The 18,752-nt window shown below is 36.8% G+C and overlaps 2 protein-coding genes across 4 annotated transcripts; both read right to left on the bottom strand.

Annotated features, from left to right (window-relative positions):
• Positions 1-4,221: 4,221 nt before the first annotated feature.
• LOC137176930 (uncharacterized) lies at positions 4,222-7,816 on the bottom strand. Of its 2 annotated transcripts, none has more exons than XM_067582969.1 (5): positions 5,753-7,816; positions 5,320-5,628; positions 4,982-5,123; positions 4,560-4,596; positions 4,222-4,478 (listed from the first exon to the last, which is right to left on the bottom strand). In XM_067582969.1, the coding sequence occupies exons 1-5, from the start codon at positions 5,814-5,816 to the stop codon at positions 4,359-4,361; spliced, it is 672 nt and encodes a 223-aa protein (XP_067439070.1). In that variant the 5' UTR covers positions 5,817-7,816; the 3' UTR covers positions 4,222-4,358. The 2 variants fall into 2 exon arrangements, with proteins under 2 accessions (XP_067439070.1, XP_067439071.1); XM_067582970.1 differs by having other exon boundaries at positions 4,560-4,593.
• A 1,057-nt stretch (positions 7,817-8,873) lies between these two features.
• On the bottom strand, positions 8,874-18,049 carry LOC137176928 (uncharacterized). Of its 2 annotated transcripts, XM_067582966.1 has the most exons (9): positions 17,320-18,049; positions 16,914-17,225; positions 16,577-16,718; positions 15,947-16,004; positions 15,569-15,785; positions 14,109-15,475; positions 13,699-14,010; positions 12,706-13,496; positions 8,874-9,595 (listed from the first exon to the last, which is right to left on the bottom strand). In XM_067582966.1, exons 1-5 carry the CDS (start codon positions 17,381-17,383, stop codon positions 15,666-15,668), a joined length of 696 nt encoding a protein of 231 aa, XP_067439067.1. In that variant the 5' UTR covers positions 17,384-18,049; the 3' UTR covers positions 8,874-9,595; positions 12,706-13,496; positions 13,699-14,010; positions 14,109-15,475; positions 15,569-15,665. The 2 variants fall into 2 exon arrangements, with proteins under 2 accessions (XP_067439067.1, XP_067439066.1); XM_067582965.1 differs by having other exon boundaries at positions 14,109-15,785.
• Between the last annotated feature and the right edge of the window lie 703 nt (positions 18,050-18,752).

Raw genomic sequence — 18,752 nt, 5'->3', positions numbered from 1 at the left:
GAGGACTGATAGGCCTCACTGTATGGTGTATTGCAACCTCATGCAAAGAAATACATTGAGATGGGGTTATAAAATGGTCCCTTCTGGTGCAATATTCAATCTCTGAAGAGTCTTGGTTTTGTATTTGTATGTGATGACAATAAGCAGCAGTTGGTTTATGCTCATTAGAGATGGACAGTAAGCTTAATTTGTTCAGGTTTGTCAACAGATAATGACATTTCATGCAGAGAAATCGAATTGTTATAATCTGAATAATGTCTAGTATCAGCACTGCCGTAGAGAGAAAACAGCAACAAACATGTTATTGAGATTTTCAAATGGATGTAAAACAGTGTTTCCTCTATAATTGTACAGACCCAGTGGGCCACCAGGCCAACGAGAACCCCCACCAGGCCAAAAAAATATTTTTTTGAATTCCAAAAATAATACCAAATATCCATTTATTCAGAAGTCAATAATCATATGCGTTTCGGAGCCTCTGTGCAACACTGTTCAAAAACATGAGTCAACCTCTGTGTCATTGCCTGTGAAACTCTTGATGTGATGCGAGTGCCAGTAACAGAGTCCCTTTAAATTACTGCAGAGCAAGAGCATATGGGATGCAGTTTAGCTAATGTGAGCATGGCACAAATATATAAATATATCAACATTTTTCTCCAAAACTCTAGAGTCAAGCAAAAATACAGATGGGGAAGTAGGGAGAGGGAAAGCTTATTTTTAAGCAATAAATGCAGCTTATTAAGTCATCCTCTCCTTGTGACCACTTTGTTTTAAGTCTTGAATATACCAAGCAAACAAAAATTTGAATGCAAATATAAAGTGCAGATGCCACCTGATCAAAGCCGACCACACAAATATGCCATCCTGCGTGCCTTGTCCCTTTAGGGTTTTTTTCAGTGTGTACCAACAGGCCTGAAACAAAATTTTAGGGGAAACACTGTAGAATATTGCATTGTTGCCAGTTTGGTTCACCTCAGTATTGACAATTAGTAGATAATACTTCGTGTTCTTAGTCATCTTGAGCCAACAAAAACATACAATCATGCTTTAAAATGCACAACTGAAAGTGACTGAAAACTGCAGACTTTGCCACTTCTTTAAAGAAAGCTGGCTCATTTTCACTCAGTGGTGCTGAGAGTTTCTGTTTCCTCAAAACATAATCAGCCATTCTGGAGCCCTGTAACTGGTCTGCTCCAGATTATTGCATTTTACAAACAAAGAAGAGATTCAGGAAATGTAAATCAATTACTCATAGTATTTGTTTGCGCAGGAGTGAATTACAGTAGAGTGCAGTACTTACTGAAAAAGAAGGGATTTTCAGAATTAGTGGTTCTTCTGCAAACAGAGAAGAGTGTCATAGCAGGGGAAGACCAGACAGAAACAACAACAACAACAACAAAGGAATTATCTGTCTGTCTCAATGTTTGTGGAATGAAATTGGAAGAGTAATTTAAGAGTAATTAAAGTGTGGATTTGTATAAAAAGAGTATATTACATAAAAGAGTAATATTTGTTCCCTTAATTAAGTTTTTTTTTAAAATCAATTCAGTCATTAGTGTCAGACCAGAAAGCATCAAAACAATTTTCTACATAAAAAATGGTAACTATCAGAGGGCATCAGGGGTCCGTTCCAGAAAGCAGGTTCAACAAACTCTGAACTCTGAGTTGATGAACCCTGAGTGAGTTCTGTCTCACACAGGTTCTGCCCTCTACTGGACTCTATGGGTAATACTCTCCTCCAATCACACTGTATAAGCAGCATCTCACTGCTGCTCACTATCCTCTTTTCCTTAGCGAGGGTTAGGGTTAGGGTTAGCTTAATAGCCAGCACACACCGTCATGTTTTCTACTCTCCTCAGACAAGACCACAGAACTCATGATTGATGACAACAAGGCCCCACCCCAGTTGACAGCACACCGCCGGCGCCCCCCGCTTCCACCCAAGCTGGTGAATTGTCTCCATGAGGGTTTCCATGGACGTGCTCACCCAGCTCAGGCGGCTTTTGTTTCACCTCCCCTCCTAGACATCTGGAAGTGTGGAGGCATCCTAGCAGCAGCCATTTTAGACAAAAACCCCGGTCACAGGTTTTGGTAGGATTTCCCTGGCATGCCCCTCCTCGACGCAGCCCTTGCTGTCCACCTGATTCTACAGTTGGCCGGCTGGTTAGCGAGCATGGGGGCACCTGCCTGGGGAGAGCGATAGGTGGCGTGTGGCCTCCAGGGGAAAACCGATACATCAACCTCGTTTAGCAGTGCACTTGGTTCTCCAACACTTCCTGATCCAGGCTCAGGGGAGACACGTGTTGATGAGAACATAAAACCGCACCATGGTCACGCAGGTCAGGCAGGGCAGAGTCCGGTCCACTGCCCTGTTGAAGATGGCAGAGAACCTGTTGGTATGGGCCTCAGAACACCTCCCGTCTCTGAGAACCCTCCACATTCAGGGAGGGCTCTCAGAGCACAACACCCACTGCCCACTCTGGTTCTCCCTGACGCTGCAAGACGATCCACTGCTGGGGGTGGGCGCACTTGCACATGCGCCATGGCCAAGGAGACTGCTTTAAGCCTTCCTCCTCTTCGTCTCATTCCCCTGCTACTGGAGAGAGTGAGACAAGAGAGACTGTTGGTAATTTTGATAATGGATGATAACATATCTAAAGCCTCATACCATTTTTTTTACATTTAAACTGAGATTGTACATTATGTGCAATAAACATGTCAGTGCAGGAGCTGCTCTAACAAACTGACACCTGTGTTGCGTGCAGAGAGTCACAGTGTTATAACAGAAGGACATGCAGAGGTTTTATTCTTAGCTGAGGTGAATTCACACTGTGTAATATATGAACGTGAGAGCAGAAATGAAATGCAAAGAAATGACTGATGTGCATAAAAGTGGTAACTTCAGAAAGTCCCTGAGTAACAAACTAATATCCAACCAGGATTTAGGTTCTGACATACAGTAAACCTCTGCTAATGAATTTGCTTTGATACTGAATAAATGAGGAAATGAAACGGTGTTTCTGGCTCTGTAAGAGGGAGGAGACCGAAAGAAACTCGAGATTTGTTGAAGAAAACCTGGGACCTCTGGGACAGTTACCATGGTAACAGACCCTGAGGTCAAGTGATATCTGTTCCTGGAACTGAAAACCCTGAGTTTCCCTCATCTCAGGGTGAACTAACACAGAGTTTTCACCAAACCCGCTTCCTGGAAGAGCCCACCACCCAGGTCAAAAATGTGCAAGCTCATTATGATAAGCAGCTATTCTAAACAAACATAACTAAAAAGTATTTTTAATTTATATTAATTATAATATTTAATATTTATTTCCTATAATTAAACCTGAAATATTTAAGCAAAGGTTAGAAGAATTTCTCACCAGTATTGTTTTTTTTTCTTCTTCAGGATAAATCCAAAGATTATTCCACTCAGAAAGCTGAAAGTTTCCTGTTACATCATTAACAATCAAATTGTAATTCTCATATATGTACAGCAGGTGACCTCTTCTCTGTGCTGATCTTGTAAAACTACAACTACAGGTAGATGACAGCATTTCATTGGCACATACTGGAGCGACATCTAGTTGTCATCTGAAGGTTTTCACTAGAGTCACAGCAGAGCCTGTTGATGCTGAATTTATATGTTACTTATACGTAAACTCAAGTCATCCATATGAGATTTTTGAATGTTTTTTGCAAATGAAAGGACTGTGATCTTTAAAGTGGCTAAAACAGAGCAGAGGTATTATTATGTATAAACTTTTAGAATAAAACTGTTGCTCTTCTACTAAAACGTGAAAAAAATATTCCACTGGAAACACTTGAAAGTGATTCATCAAGAGTAAATGTATGTTTGTACAGTGCATATGTTAATAGACCCCAAAACAACCTCAGGTTATATGACTCACAATGTGTACATTTATTATTATTAGAATGAATAAATGGCCACACATAGAAGTTTGGAACCAAAGCCTTAATATGAAAAGTTGCTAATTAATACTAATTGGGATATGTTTATATTGATAAGTTGTTTTAGAGGAAACCTAGAACCCTTCAGCAAATATTGAATAATTTGAGTCAGAACTGGAAAACTGAAAAGAAAAACTGACAGAACAAGAATCATCTTTGTTTTAATGTTTAATTAACAAATAATTTACTGATTCTGGTCATTATATTTGGTACATTGCTCTTACTGTGTTAATTTGAAGAATAACAGTTAGAATAAAATATTAATGCATACATTCAATAAAGCAAAAATAGTGCCACCATGTGGACATCTTGCGCTATTTCACTTATTATTCAACAGTAAAACATGGAAATGGATACAGTTTAGTTTCACTGCAGCTCTACTAAAGATTCCCTCAATTTGTGGTAAACATGTTTGAATTATTAGTGTTAGAGTCGCGTATTTTGACAGTTGAATAAAGCCCAGCAGACTCTGTTCGCATGAAGGTGCTGTACGGTTCAATGTCTTGAGGCTCCTGCAGAAAGACATTTAAGGAATGATTAAAGTTAAATGAACAGTACACATGAAGAAGGTAAAACACTTTTCTGTACTGTACCGTGTTTGGACGACTGCTCAGCGGCTCTTGTTGTCTTCTGTTGGATGAACGGACAAAACAGAACTTTAGAAGTAAATCTTAACGTTCATGCACTCTGAATTTATTAGACAACACAGGAAATGAAACACAATGTCTTCCTCCATTGTTTCATCTTTGATCTTGACCTGACAGTCAAGATCTTGTGACCGCAGTGAATTAAAACTCATTCAAAATGAGATAAACATGTATGACAGGTGATATAATCAAAGAAAAGTACTTTTTAATTGATATACTTGACTTAGAAAATGAGAACAGGTGTTGAAAGCACTGCATGTAAATAATATAAATAATATAATTATATTTATATAGTTTAACATATAATTTAAGATTATTCAAAAGATAATATATTGAAAATATGAAATATGAATATTACAGTCTCTCACCTGTGATGTTTTCTTCTGTGGATAAATCCCAGGATAACTCCAGTTATAATGATGAATACAGTCACACCAACAGCAGCACTGGCAATTGATATTTTTGTGGAACTTGTGGCCTCTTCATCCTCCACAGTGACACTGAAATTTACTCAAATTGTAAAAAAAAAAAAAAACATAAGATGCTTCTGAAATATATTATGAAGTCAAAGCTAATACCTAAAAAGATGCAGGACATTACTGTCATCACTAATGCCATTTTAAGTACAAAACAACGTTAACATAATGTAAAATAATCACCATAAATTTAGCCAAAGTATGAGGAAAAATACATAACATGTGTTTACCTTCCACAGTGATATTAAGATGGAGAGTATTTGTTGCTCCAGGATATATACACTCACAGCTGTAGTTCCCACTATCCACTGGTGTTAAACTGGTCAGGTTAAGAAATATAGTCTGATTCTTTTTCATAAGTGTGAACCTGGAGTCACATCCATGCTCAAAGTCCTGTCCATATTTATACATTAAGCGACACTCTTCTCCTCTGCTCCTCTCTGTTCTGATCTTACATATTATAAGTGTGATTCTCAGTGTTTCATTGGTGCATATCGGAGTGACATATGGTTCTCTCCCAGTGGTTTTCACAAGAGTCACTGCAAACAATCAATAATTAAAGTCAGTATGAAATATAGAAAATATTATGCTCTCTTTAAACCAAAGATGATTAGAAAACAACTACATTCTCAAATGATAAATGATACAAACTAGTTCCTGTACCTTGGCTGTTGTTATACGCAGGTAGCAGCAGAAGCAGAACAAACCACAGTTTCCAAACAGCCATGCTGGTCAAGAGGTCTGAGCAACAGTTTAAGTGCTGCTGGCAGTGAAGACTTTACTGAACTGAAGAGGGGAAACTGACACACGCATTTGACCTGTTCTTTAGCTAACCTCAAACTCTCACAGAGCTACGAACTGAGCTTCTCTTCTGAAAGAAGGAAGTGCAAGACATGACTGCTTTTATATTAAGACACTCTGAAGGTGAAACAGTAGAATGCAGAAAGAAAATATGTCAGATCTTCAAACATCAGGTCTACAGTCATGTGTTCAGACCACTCTTGGAGCTGGATCCACAAGAATCCAACTAATACAAAGTATCACCTGCTTTATATCTTACAATATTTACACTTAATAAAAGTTGTTCATCATGTAACATGCTTTAACTGACTTTTTTGCTTTTGAGGTCATTGAATATTTAGAGGCCTGAGCGTGAGTTGAAAACAGTAAGCAGCATGCTCTTACCACCTTTTTGTAATAAGGAAACCACTGCTTCCTCTTCACACAGCACTGTTTTAATATGACACAATGTAAGTGACAAACACACATCACTTGATGCAGGTTAACAGGTCAGTCTGAGCACAAATGAACAGCAACTGTATTCTACAGACTAGTTTATGTGACTGGCAGACATCTTTCAAGCAACAGCAAGGTTTGTGTGCACAATTCAAGTATTATAGACATCTGGGATATTTACTTGTTGATCACAATCATACACTTCCATTGCCTGATGTTTATTTTCAAATTCCTTTAATTTACATCAATAAAAAGAATCAGAAAATGGCCTCAACTTTTGTGATGAAACTCCAACTCAGGAAGGATGTGAGGTACATTACTCATAACAAGGTTTGTGTGTTCAAAAAACAGTGATACTAGAAGAGGGAGTTATATGTTACATACTTTATTGTGTTTGTTGATTTTATCGGCCACTGCAACAGTTTTACACAGAGCATTTCTAAACAAATAGCAAAACTCAGTAACAAGTAAGCAGTAAGCAAGAAAGAATCAGAGATGTTGAGGTTTCATGCTGTTAGCTTTTGGAAAATATCAATCCTATCTGATTGAAGAATGTGACTAGAAACTTCTAGCTATTAGCTTCATGAAACAGCATGCAAGAACAAATTAAAATGCTAATAACTACATTAACAAGCTGTTGTGGACCTGAGATATATTAGACTCACACCACAATCCATTAAACACGTATCTTTTGTGATCAAGTAGTGAATCTACACAGGAAGTCCTGTGGTTTCTTGCTGTGTGATGACGATAAAGATAGAGAGGTGTGAATTTGTTTTTCTTGTAAGTCAGAAACGAAACAGTTATCATGGTGTCAAGAAAACTTCTGATACTGCAATCTCAATATTTAGGGAAACAATATCAGACACACAGTCCTCTGATCAGAAAGTATATTACTCACCAAAGAGCCGGGAGTTTCACATACAGATGATCCAGATGTGTCTGTTCTTGAACAGTTTCTTTAAATAAGAAGAGATATCAGAATTAGTGACACACCAAATACACACACACACACACACACACCAGCTCTTCTGTGCTTTCCAACAAAACCACTGACTGCATCGTTTTACAAGGTTTAAAAGCACTTAAGTCAGAATTTTTCAGCTGGAAAGAATTTTTCTGAGGATGAATCCAAGGACAACTCCGAAAACAGTGATCAATGCAGTAACACCACAGTTTGTTCCTACCACCACGATGGTACGGATAAATAATGTACTCTGAATTTTGTGGTCTATTTTATTAGACAAGACAGGAAACGAAAAATCACGTCTTGATTTTTGGTGAAGAAATATAGTCTGATTCTTTTTCATAAGTGTGAACCTGGAGCCACATCCATGCTCAAAGTCCTGTCCATATTTATACATTAAGCTACACTCTTCTCCTCTGCTCCTCTCTGTTCTGATCTTACATATTATAAATGTGATGATATTCAGTGTTTCATTGGTGCATATCGGAGTGACATATGGTTCTCTCCCAGTGGTTTTCACAGGAGTCACTGCAAACAATCAATCATAAAAGTCAGCATGAAATCTAGAAAATATTTGACTGTTCTATTTAAATGATAAATTATAAAATGATAAATGATGAAAACTGTACAGTAACTTGGCTGTTGTTATATGCAGGTAGCAGCAGAAGCAGAACAAACCACAATTTCCAAACAGCCATGCTGGTCAAGAGGTCTGAGCAACAGTTCAAGTGCTGCTGACAGTGAAGACTTTACTGTACTGAAAAGGAGAAACTGACACACGTCTTTGGCCTGTTCTCTAGCTAACCTCAAACTCTCACAGAGCTACGAACTGAGCTTCTCTTCCGAAAGAAGGAAATGCAAGACATGACTGCTTTTATATTAACACACTCTGAAGGTGAAACAGAGTAGAATACAGAAAGAAAATATGTCAGATCTTCAAACATCAGGTCTACAGTCATGTGTTCAGACCACTCTTGGAGCTGGATCCACAAGAATCCAACTAATACAAAGTACCACCTACTTTATATCTTACAATATCTACACTTAGTAAAAGTTGTTCATCATGTAACATGCTTTAACTGATATGTTTGCTTTTGCGGTCAACACATATTTATAGGACTGAGCGTGAATTGAAAACAGTAAGCAGCATGCTCTTTCCGCCTTGCTGCAATAAGAAAACCGCTGCTTCCTCTTCACACAGCACTGTTTTAACTGGACACAACTGTAAATGACAAACACACATCACTTGATGCAGGTTAACACGTCAGTCTGAGCACAAATGAACAGCAACTGTATTCTACAGACTAGTTTATGTGACTGGCAGACATCTTTCAAGCAACAGCAAGGTTTGTGTGCACAATTCAAGTATTATAGACATCTGGAATATTTACTTGTTGATCACAATCATACACTTCCATTGACTGACTTTTATTCTCAAATTCTTATAATTTATGTCAGTTATAAGAATCAGAAAATGGCCTCAACTTTGATGATGAATCTCCAACTCAGGAAGGATGTGAGGTACATTACTCATAACAAGGTTTGTGTGTTAAAAAAAAATAGTGATACTAGAAGAGGGAGTTATATGTTACATACTTTATTGTATTTGTTGATTTTATCGGCCACTGCAACAGTTTTACACAGAGCATTTCTAAACAAACTAACTAACTCACTAACAAGTAAGCAGTAAGCAAGAAAGAATCAGAGATGTTGAGGTTTCATGCTGTTAGCTTTTGGAAAATATCAATCCTATCTGATTGAAGAATGTGACTAGAAACTTCTAGCTATTAGCCTCATGAAACAGCATGCAAGCACAAATTAAAATGCTAATAACTACATTAACAAGCTGTTGTGGACCTGAGATATATTAGACTCACATCACAATCCATTAAACATGTATCTCTTATGACCAAATAGTGAATCTACACAGGAAGTCCTGTGTTTTCTAACTGTGTGATGACGATAAAGTTAGAGAGGTGTGAATTTGTTTTTCTTGTAAGTCAGAAACAAAACAGTTATCACAGTGTCAAGAAAACCTCCGATACTGCAATCTCAATATTTAGGGAAACAATATCAGACAGTTACATATTTATGTTCTCTTCAATTTTGGTTAAAGTGTTTTCATAGTTTTCCCAACTTGGATCAGTTTCTCTTCCATCTCTTTCCTGATCATCCAGCTCCATTATATTGCTGGTTGAATTTATCTTGGCGTCATGTTGATGGTGTACTGAGGAGATAGTTTGGTAGAGATCATTTGCTGGCTGCTGAAGGCTTGTGTAGGGGTCATCTGGGTCATCTCCGGTCTATAAAAAGGTCAGAATTTTAATGCATGATGCCTTTAAAAGTCTGACTTAATTATGTTGAACAATTGTTGAGACACTGAGTCACTACATTTACTGAAACCTCCACTTTTCAAGGATCAAATCCACTCACACAGTCCTCTGATCAGAAAGTACATTACTCACCAAAGAGTCGGGAGATTTACATACAGATGATCCAGATGTGTCTGCGCTTGAACAGTTTCTTTAAATAAGAAGAGATATCAGAGTTAGTGAAACACCAAACACACTAAACACACACACCAGCTCTTCTGTGCTTTCCAACAAAACCACTGACTGCATTGTTTTACAAGGTTTAAAAGCACTTAAGTCAGAATTTTTAACCTGGAAACAATTTTTCTGAGGATGAATCCAAGGACAACTCCGAAAGCAACGATCAATGCAGTAACACCACAGTTTATATTAATAATTAATGCACTTTGAATTTTGTGGTCTATTTTATTAGACAAGACAGGAAATGAAACATCACGTCTTCCTTCATTGTTTCACATAAACCTGAAAGTCAAGATCTTGTTATATGTGACTGAAGTGAATTTTATTCAAAATGAGATAAACATGTATGACAGGTGATATCATTAAAGAAATTTACTTTAATTGATATACTTGACTTAAATTGAGAACAAGTGTTGAAAAAAACTGCATGTAAATGAACCACAGTTGATATAATCATATTGTTTAAGAGCATCTGATGCTTTTAAGTCATGAAGTAAAAAAATAATAATGTACTGAAAATATGAAATATGAATATTACATTCTCTCACCTGTGATGTTTTCTTCTGTGGATAAATCCCAGGATAACTCCAGTTATAAGGATGAATACAGTCACACCAACAGCAGCACTGGCAATTGATATTTTTGTGGAACTTGTGGCCTCTTCATCCTCCACAGTGACACTGAAATTTACTCCAATGGTAAAACAAAAAACATAAGATGCTTCTGTAATATAAAAATTATCGAAATCTGTCAACCAAGCTAATAAATTACTGCATGCTTTGATTTAACCTGTAAACCTGAAGTATAGACATCATACTACCATGTTAACAATACAGCACAATGGAAAATAATCACCTTAAATTTAGCCAAAGTATGAGGAAAAATACATAACGTGTGTTTACCTTCCACAGTGATATTAAGATGGAGAGTATTTGTTACTCCAGGATATAAACACTCACAGCTGTAGTTCCCACTATCCACTGGTGTTAAACTGGTCAGGTGAAGAAATATAGTCTGATGCTTTTTCATAAGTGTGAACCTGGAGTCACATTCATGCTCAAAGTCCTGTCCATATTTATACATTAAACGACACTCTTGTCCTCTGCTCCTCTCTGTTCTGATCTTACATATTATAAGTGTGATTCTCAGTGTTCCATCGGTGCATATCGGAGTGACATATGGTTCTCTCCCAGTGGTTTTCACAATATTCACTGCAAACAATCAATAATTAAAGTCAGTATGAAATATAGAAAATATTTGATTGTTCCATTTAAATGATAAATGATAAAAACTGTACAATACCTTGGCTGTTGTTATACGCAGGTGGCAGCAGAAGCAGAACAAACCACAGTTTCCAAACAGCCATGCTGGTCAAGAGGTCTGAGCAACAGTTGAAGTGCTGCTGGCAGTGAAGACTTTATTGTACTGAAAAGGGGAAACTGACACACGTCTTTGACCTGTTCTTTAGCTAACCTCAAACTCTCACAGAGCTACAAACTGAACTTCTCTTCTGAAAGAAGGAAGTGCAAGACATGACTGCTTTTATATTAACTCGCTGACGGTGAAACAGAGTAGAACACAGAAAAAAAATATGTCAGATCTTCAAACATCAGGTCTACAGTCATGTGTTCAGACCACTCTTGGAGCTGGATCCACAAGAATCCAACTAATACAAAGTATCACCTGCTTTATATCTCACAACATCTACACTTAGAAAAAGTTGTACATCATGTAACATGCTTTAACTGACATGTTTGCTTTTGCGGTCATCACATATTTATAGGACTGAGCGTGAGTTGAAAACAGTAAGCAGCATGCTCTTTCCGCCTTGCTGCAATAAGGAAACCGTTGCTTCCTCTTCACACAGCACTGTTTTAATATGACACAATGGTAAATGACAAACACACATCACTTGATGCAGGTTAACAGGTCAGTCTGAGCACAAATGAACAGCAACTGTATTCTACAAACTAGTTTATGTGACTGGCAGACATCTTTCAAGCAACAGCAAGGTTTGTGTGCACAAGTCAAGTATCATAGACATCTGGGATATTTACTTGTTGATCACAATTATACACTTCCATTGCCTGATGTTTATTTTAAAATTCCTTTAATTTACATCAATAATAAGAATCAGAAAATGGCCTCAACTTTTGTGATGAAACTCCAACTCAGGAAGGATGTGAGGTACATTACTCATAACAAGGTCTGTGTGTTACAAAAAAATAGTGATATTAGAGGAGAGAGTTATATGTTAAATACTTTATTGTGTTTGTTGATTTTATCGGTCACTGCAACAGTTTTACACAGAGCATTTTTGAACAAACTAGCCAAACTCAGTAACAAGTAAGCAGTAAGCAAGAAAGAATCAGAGATGTTGAGGTTTCATGCTGTTAGCTTTTGGAAAATATCAATCCTATCTGATTGAAGAATGTGACTAGAAACTTCTAGCTATTAGCCTCATGAAACAGCATGCAAGAACAAATTAAAATGCCAATAACTACATTAACAAGCTGTTGTGGTTGAACCTGAGATATATTAGACTCACACCACAATCCATTAAACACGGATCTCTTATGATCAAGTAGTGAATCTATACAGGAAGTCCTGTGATTTCTTACTGTGTGATGACGATAAAGATAAGAGAGCTGTGAATTTCTTTTTCTTAAAAATGAGAAACAAAAAAGTTATCATGGTGTGAAAAAAATCTCTGATACTGCAATCTCAATATTTATATATGGTAGAGATTATTTATATTGAACAATAGTTGAGACACTGAGTCACTACATTTACTGAAACCTCCACTTTTCAAGGTTCAAAGCCACTCACACACTCCTCTGATCAGAAAGTACATTACTCACCAAAGAGCCGGGAGATTTACATACAGATGATCCAGATGTGTCTGTTCTTGAACAGTTTCTTTAAATAAGAAGAGATATCAGAGTTAGTGAAACACCAAACACACACACACACACACACACACACCAGCTCTTCTGTGCTTTCCAACAAAAGCACTGACTGCATTGTTTTACAAGGTTTAAAAGCACTTAAGTCAGAAATTTTCATGGACAATGAATTTTTCTGAGGATGAATCCAAGGACAACTCCAGTAACAACAATCAATCCAGTAACACCACAGTTTATATTAATAAATAATACACTTTGCTTTTTGTGGTCTATTTTACTAGACGAGACAGGAAACGAAACATCACGTCTTCCTTCATTGTTTCATTTGAACCTCAATGTCAAGATCTTGTTATATGTGACTGCTGTGAATTCAGAGTTGTTCAAAATGAGATAAACATGTATGACAGGTGATATCATTAAAGATAATTACTTTTTAAATGATATACTTGACTTACAAAATGAGAACAAGTGTTGAAAAAACTGCATGTAAATGAACCACAGTCGATATAATCATATCGTTTAAGAGCGTCTGATGCTTTTAAGTCATGAAGTAAAAAACAATAATGTATTGAAAATATGAATTATGAATATTACAGTCTCTCATCTGTGATGTTTTCTTCTGTGGATAAATCCCAGGATAACTCCAGTTATAATGATGAATACAGTCACACCAACAGCAGCACTGGCAATTGATATTTTTGTGGAACTTGTGGCCTCTTCATCCTCTACAGTGGCACTGGAATTTACTCAAATTGTAAAACAAAAAACACAAGATGCTTCTGTGATATTTTCTTATTTAAATCTGCAAAACAAAGCTAATAAATTACCACAGCAAAGACAAAAAACTATGTAATGCTGTTTTTAAGTACAAAACAGTGTTAACACAATGGAAAATAATCACCATAAATTTAGCCAAAATATGAGGAAAAATACATAACATGTGTTTACCTTCCACAGTGATATGAAGATGGAGAGTATTTGTTGCTCCAGGATATGTACACTCACAGCTGTAGTTCCCACTATCCACTGGTGTTAAACTGGTCAGGTGAAGAAATATAGTCTGATTCTTTTTCATAAGTGTGAACCTGGAGTCACATCCATGCTCAAAGTCCTGTCCATGTTTATAAATTAAGCGACACTCTTCTCCTCTGCTCCTCTCTGTTCTGATCTTACATATTATAAGTGTGATGATATTCAGTGTTTCATTGGTGCATATCAGAGTGACATATGGTTCTCTCCCAGTGGTTTTCACAAGAGTCACTGCAAACAATCAATAATTAAAGTCAGTATGAAATATAGAAAATATTTAGTTTAATATTTAAATGATAAATGATTAAAAAAAAAACTAGTTCCTGTACCTTGGCTGTTGTTATATGCGGGTAGCAGCAGAAGCAGAACAAACCACAGTTTCCAAACAGCCATGCTGGTCAAGAGGTCTGAGCAACAGTTTAAGTGCTGCTGGCAGTGAAGACTTTACTGTACTGAAGAGGGGAAACTGACACACGCATTTGACCTGTTCTCTAGCTAACCTCAAACTCTCACAGAGCTACGAACTGAGTTTCTCTTCTGAGAGAAGGAAGTGTAAGACATGACTGATTTTATATTAAGACACTCTGAAGGTGAAACAGAGTAGAATACAGAAAGAAAATATGTCAGATCTTCAAAAATCAGGTCTACAGTCATGTGTTCAGACCACTCTTGGAGCTGGATCCACAAGAATCCAACTAATACAAAGTATCACCTGCTTTATATCTTACAATATTTATACTTAGTAAAAGTTGTTCATCATGTGACATGCTGTAACTGACATGTTTGCTTTTGCGGTCATCACATATTTAGAGGCCTGTGCATTCATTGAAAACAGCAAGCAGCATGCTCTTACCACCTTTTTGTAATAAGGAAACCGCTGCTTCCTCTTCCCACAGCACTGTTTTAACTGGACACAATTGTAAATGACAAACACACATCACTTGATGCAGGTTAACAGGTCAGTCTGAGCACAAATGAACAGCAACTGTATTCTACACACTAGTTTATGTGACTGGCAGACATCTTTCAAGCAACAGCAAGGTTTGTGTGCACAAGTCAAGTATTATAGACATCTGGAATATTTACTTGTTGATCACAATTATACACTTCCATTGCCTGATGTTTATTTTAAAATTCCTATAATTTACATCAATAATAAGAATCAGAAAATGGCCTCAACTTTTGTGATGAAACTCCAACTCAGGAAGGATGTGAGGTACATTACTCATAACAAGGTTTGTGTGTTAAAAAAAAAAAAATAGTGATACTGGAAGAGGGAGTTATATGTTACATACTTTATTGTGTTTGTTGATTTTATCGGCCACTGCAACAGTTTTACACAGAGCATTTCTAAACAAACTAGCCAAACTCAGTAACAAGTAAGCAGTAAGCCAGAAAGAATCAGAGGTGTTGAGGTTTCATGCTGTTAGCTTTTGGAAAATATCAATCCTATCTGATTGAAGAATGTGACTAGAAACTTCTAGCTATTCGCCTCATGAAACAGCATGCAAGAACAAATTAAAATGCTAATAACTATATTAAGATACTGTTGTGGTTGAACCTGAGATATATTAGACTCACACAACAATCCATTAAACACGTATCTCTGATGACCAAGTGGTGAATCTACAAAGGAAGTCCTGTGATTTCTTGGTGTGTGATGACGATAAAGATGGAGAGGTGTGAATTTCTTTTTCTTAAAAATGAGAAACAAAACAGTTATCATGGTGTCAAGAAAACCTCCAATACTGCAATCTCAATATTTAGAGAAACAATATCAGACAGTTACATATTTATGTTTTCTTGAATTTTGGTTCAAGTGTTTTCATAGATTTCCCAACTTGGATCAGTCTCTCTTCCATCTCTTTCCTGATCATCCAGCTCCATTATATTGCGGCTGAATTTGTCTTGGCGTCATGTTGATGGTTTATTGAGGAGATAGTTTGGTAGAGATCATTTGCTGGCTGCTGAAGGCTTGTGTAGGGGTCATCTGGGTCATCTCGGTCCTATAAAAAGGTCAGAATTTTAATGCATGATGCCTTAAAAGTCTGACTTAATTATGTTGAACAATAGTTGAGACACTGAGTCACTACATTTACTGAAACCTCCACTTTTCAAGGTTCAAAGCCACTCACACACTCCTCTGATCAGAAAGTACATTACTCACCAAAGAGCCGGGAGATTTACATACAGATGATCCAGATGTGTCTGTTCTTGAACAGTTTCTTTAAATAAGAAGAGATATCAGAGTTAGTGAAACACCAAACACACACACACACACCAGCTCTTCTGTACTTTCTGACAAAACCACTGACTGCATCGTTTTACAAGGTTTAAAAGCACTTAAGTCAGAATTTTTCAGCTGGAAAGAATTTTTCTGAGGATGAATCCAAGGACAACTCCGAAAGCAACGATCAATGCAGTAACACCACAGTTTATATTAATAAATAATCCACTGTGAATATTGTGGTCTATTTTATTAGACGAGACAGGAAACGAAACATCACGTCTTCCTTCATTGTTTCATTTGAACCTCAATGTCAAGATCTTGTTATATGTGACTGCTGTGAATTTCATTCAAAATGAGATAAACATGTATGACAGGTGATATCATTAAAGAAAAATACTTTTTAAATTATATACTTGACTTAAATTGAAAACAGGTGTTGAAAACTGCATGTAAATGAACCACAGTCAATATAATCATATTGATTAAAAATGTCTGATGCTTTTGTGTCATGAAGCAAAAATAAATAATGTATTGAAAATATGAAATATGAATATTACAGTCTCTCACCTGTGATGTTTTCTTCTGTGGATAAATCCCAGGATAACTCCAGTTATAATGATGAATACAGTCACACCAACAGCAGCACTGGCAATTGATATTTTTGTGGAACTTGTGGCCTCTTCATCCTCTACAGTGGCACTGGAATTTACTCAAATTGTAAAACAAAAAACACAAGATGCTTCTGAAATATATTATTATTAAGTCAAAGCTAATACCTAAAAAGATACAGGACATTACTGTCATCACTAATGCCATTTTAAGTACAAAACAATGTTAACATAATGTAAAATAATAAACATAAATTTAGCCAAAGTATGAGGAAAAATACGTAACATGTGTTTACCTTCCACAGTGATATGAAGATGGAGAGTATTTGTTGCTCCAGGATATGTACACTCACAGCTGTAGTTCCCACTATCCACTGGTGTTAAACTGGTCAGGTTAAGAAATATAGTCTGACTCTTTTTCATAAGTGTGAACCTGGAGTCACATCCATGGTAAAAGTCCTGTCCATATTTATACACTAAGCGACACTCTTCTCCTCTGCTCCTCTCTGTTCTGATCTTACATATCATAAGTGTGATGATATTCAGTGTTTCATTGGTGCATATCGGAGTGACATATGGTTCTCTCCCAGTGGTTTTCACAAGAGTCACTGCAAACAATCAATAATTAAAGTCAGTATGAAATATAGAAAATATTTAATTGTTCTATTTAAATGATAAATTATACAAAACTAGTTCCTGTACCTTGGCTGTTGTTGTACGCAGGTAGCAGCAGAAGCAGAACAAACCACAGTTCCCAAACAGCCATGCTGGTCAAGAGGTCTGAGCAACAGTTTAAGTGCTGCTGGCAGTGAAGACTTTACTGTACTGAAGAGGGGAAACTGACACACGTCTTTGACCTGTTCTTTAGCTAACCTCAAACTCTCACAGAGCTACGAACTGAGCTTCTCTTCTGAGAGAAGGAAGTGTAAGACATGACTGCTTTTATATTAAGACACTCTGAAGGTGAAACAGAGTAGAATACAGAAAGAAAATATGTCAGATCTTCAGGGCTACAGTCATGTGTTCAGACCACTCTTGGAGCTGGATCCACAAGAATCCAACTAATACAAAGTATCACCTGCTTTATATCTTACAATATTTACACTTAGTAAAAGTTGTTCATCATGTAACATGCTGTAACTGACTTTTTTGCTTTTGCGGTCATCACATATTTATAGGACTGAGCATGAGAAGAAAACAGTAAGCAGCATGCTCTTATCACCTTTTTGTAATAAGGAAACCGCTGCTTCCTCTTCACACAGCACTGTTTTAACTGGACACAATTATAAATGACAAACACACATCACTTGATGCAGGTTAACAGGTCAGTCTGAGCACAAATGAACAGCAACTGTATTCTACAGACTAGTTTATGTGACTAGCAGACATCTTTCAAGCAACAGCAAGGTTTGTGTGCACAACTCAAGTATTATAGACATCTGGGATATTTACTTGTTGATCACAATTATACACTTCCATTGCCTGATATTTATTCTCAAATTCTTATAATTTATGTCAGTTATAAGAATCAGAAAATGGCCTCAACTTTTGTGATGAAACTCCAACTCAGGAAGGATGTGAGGTACATTACTCATAACAAGGTCTGTGTGTTCAAAAAAACAGTGATACTAGAAGAGGGAGTTATATGTTACATACTTTATTGTATTTGTTGATTTTATCGGCCACTGCAACAGTTTTACACAGAGCATTTCTGAACAAACTAACTAACTCAGTAACAAGTAAGCAGTAAGCAAGAAAGAATCAGAGATGTTGAGGTTTCATGCTGTTAGCTTTTGGAAAATATCAATCCTATCTGATTGAAGAATGTGACTAGAAACTTCTAGCTATTAGCCTCATGAAACAGCATGCAAGAACAAATTAAAATGCCAAAAACTATATTAAGAAGCTGTTGTGGTTGAACCTGAGATATATTAGACTCACACCACAATCCATTAAACACGTATCTCTTATGACCAAGTAGTGAATCTACGCAGGAAGTCCTGTGTTTTCTTGCTGTGTGATGACGATAAAGATGGAGAGGTGTGAATTTGTTTTTCTTGTAAGTCAGAAACGAAACAGTTATCATGGTGTCAAGAAAACGTCCGATACTGCAATCTCAATATTTAGAGAAACAA

This window comes from Thunnus thynnus, chromosome 24, assembly GCF_963924715.1.
Source record: "Thunnus thynnus chromosome 24, fThuThy2.1, whole genome shotgun sequence".
Taxonomy (NCBI): domain Eukaryota; kingdom Metazoa; phylum Chordata; class Actinopteri; order Scombriformes; family Scombridae; genus Thunnus; species Thunnus thynnus.
The sequence above is the reverse complement of the archived record's forward strand: the minus strand, read 5'-3'. Positions and strand labels throughout refer to the sequence as shown.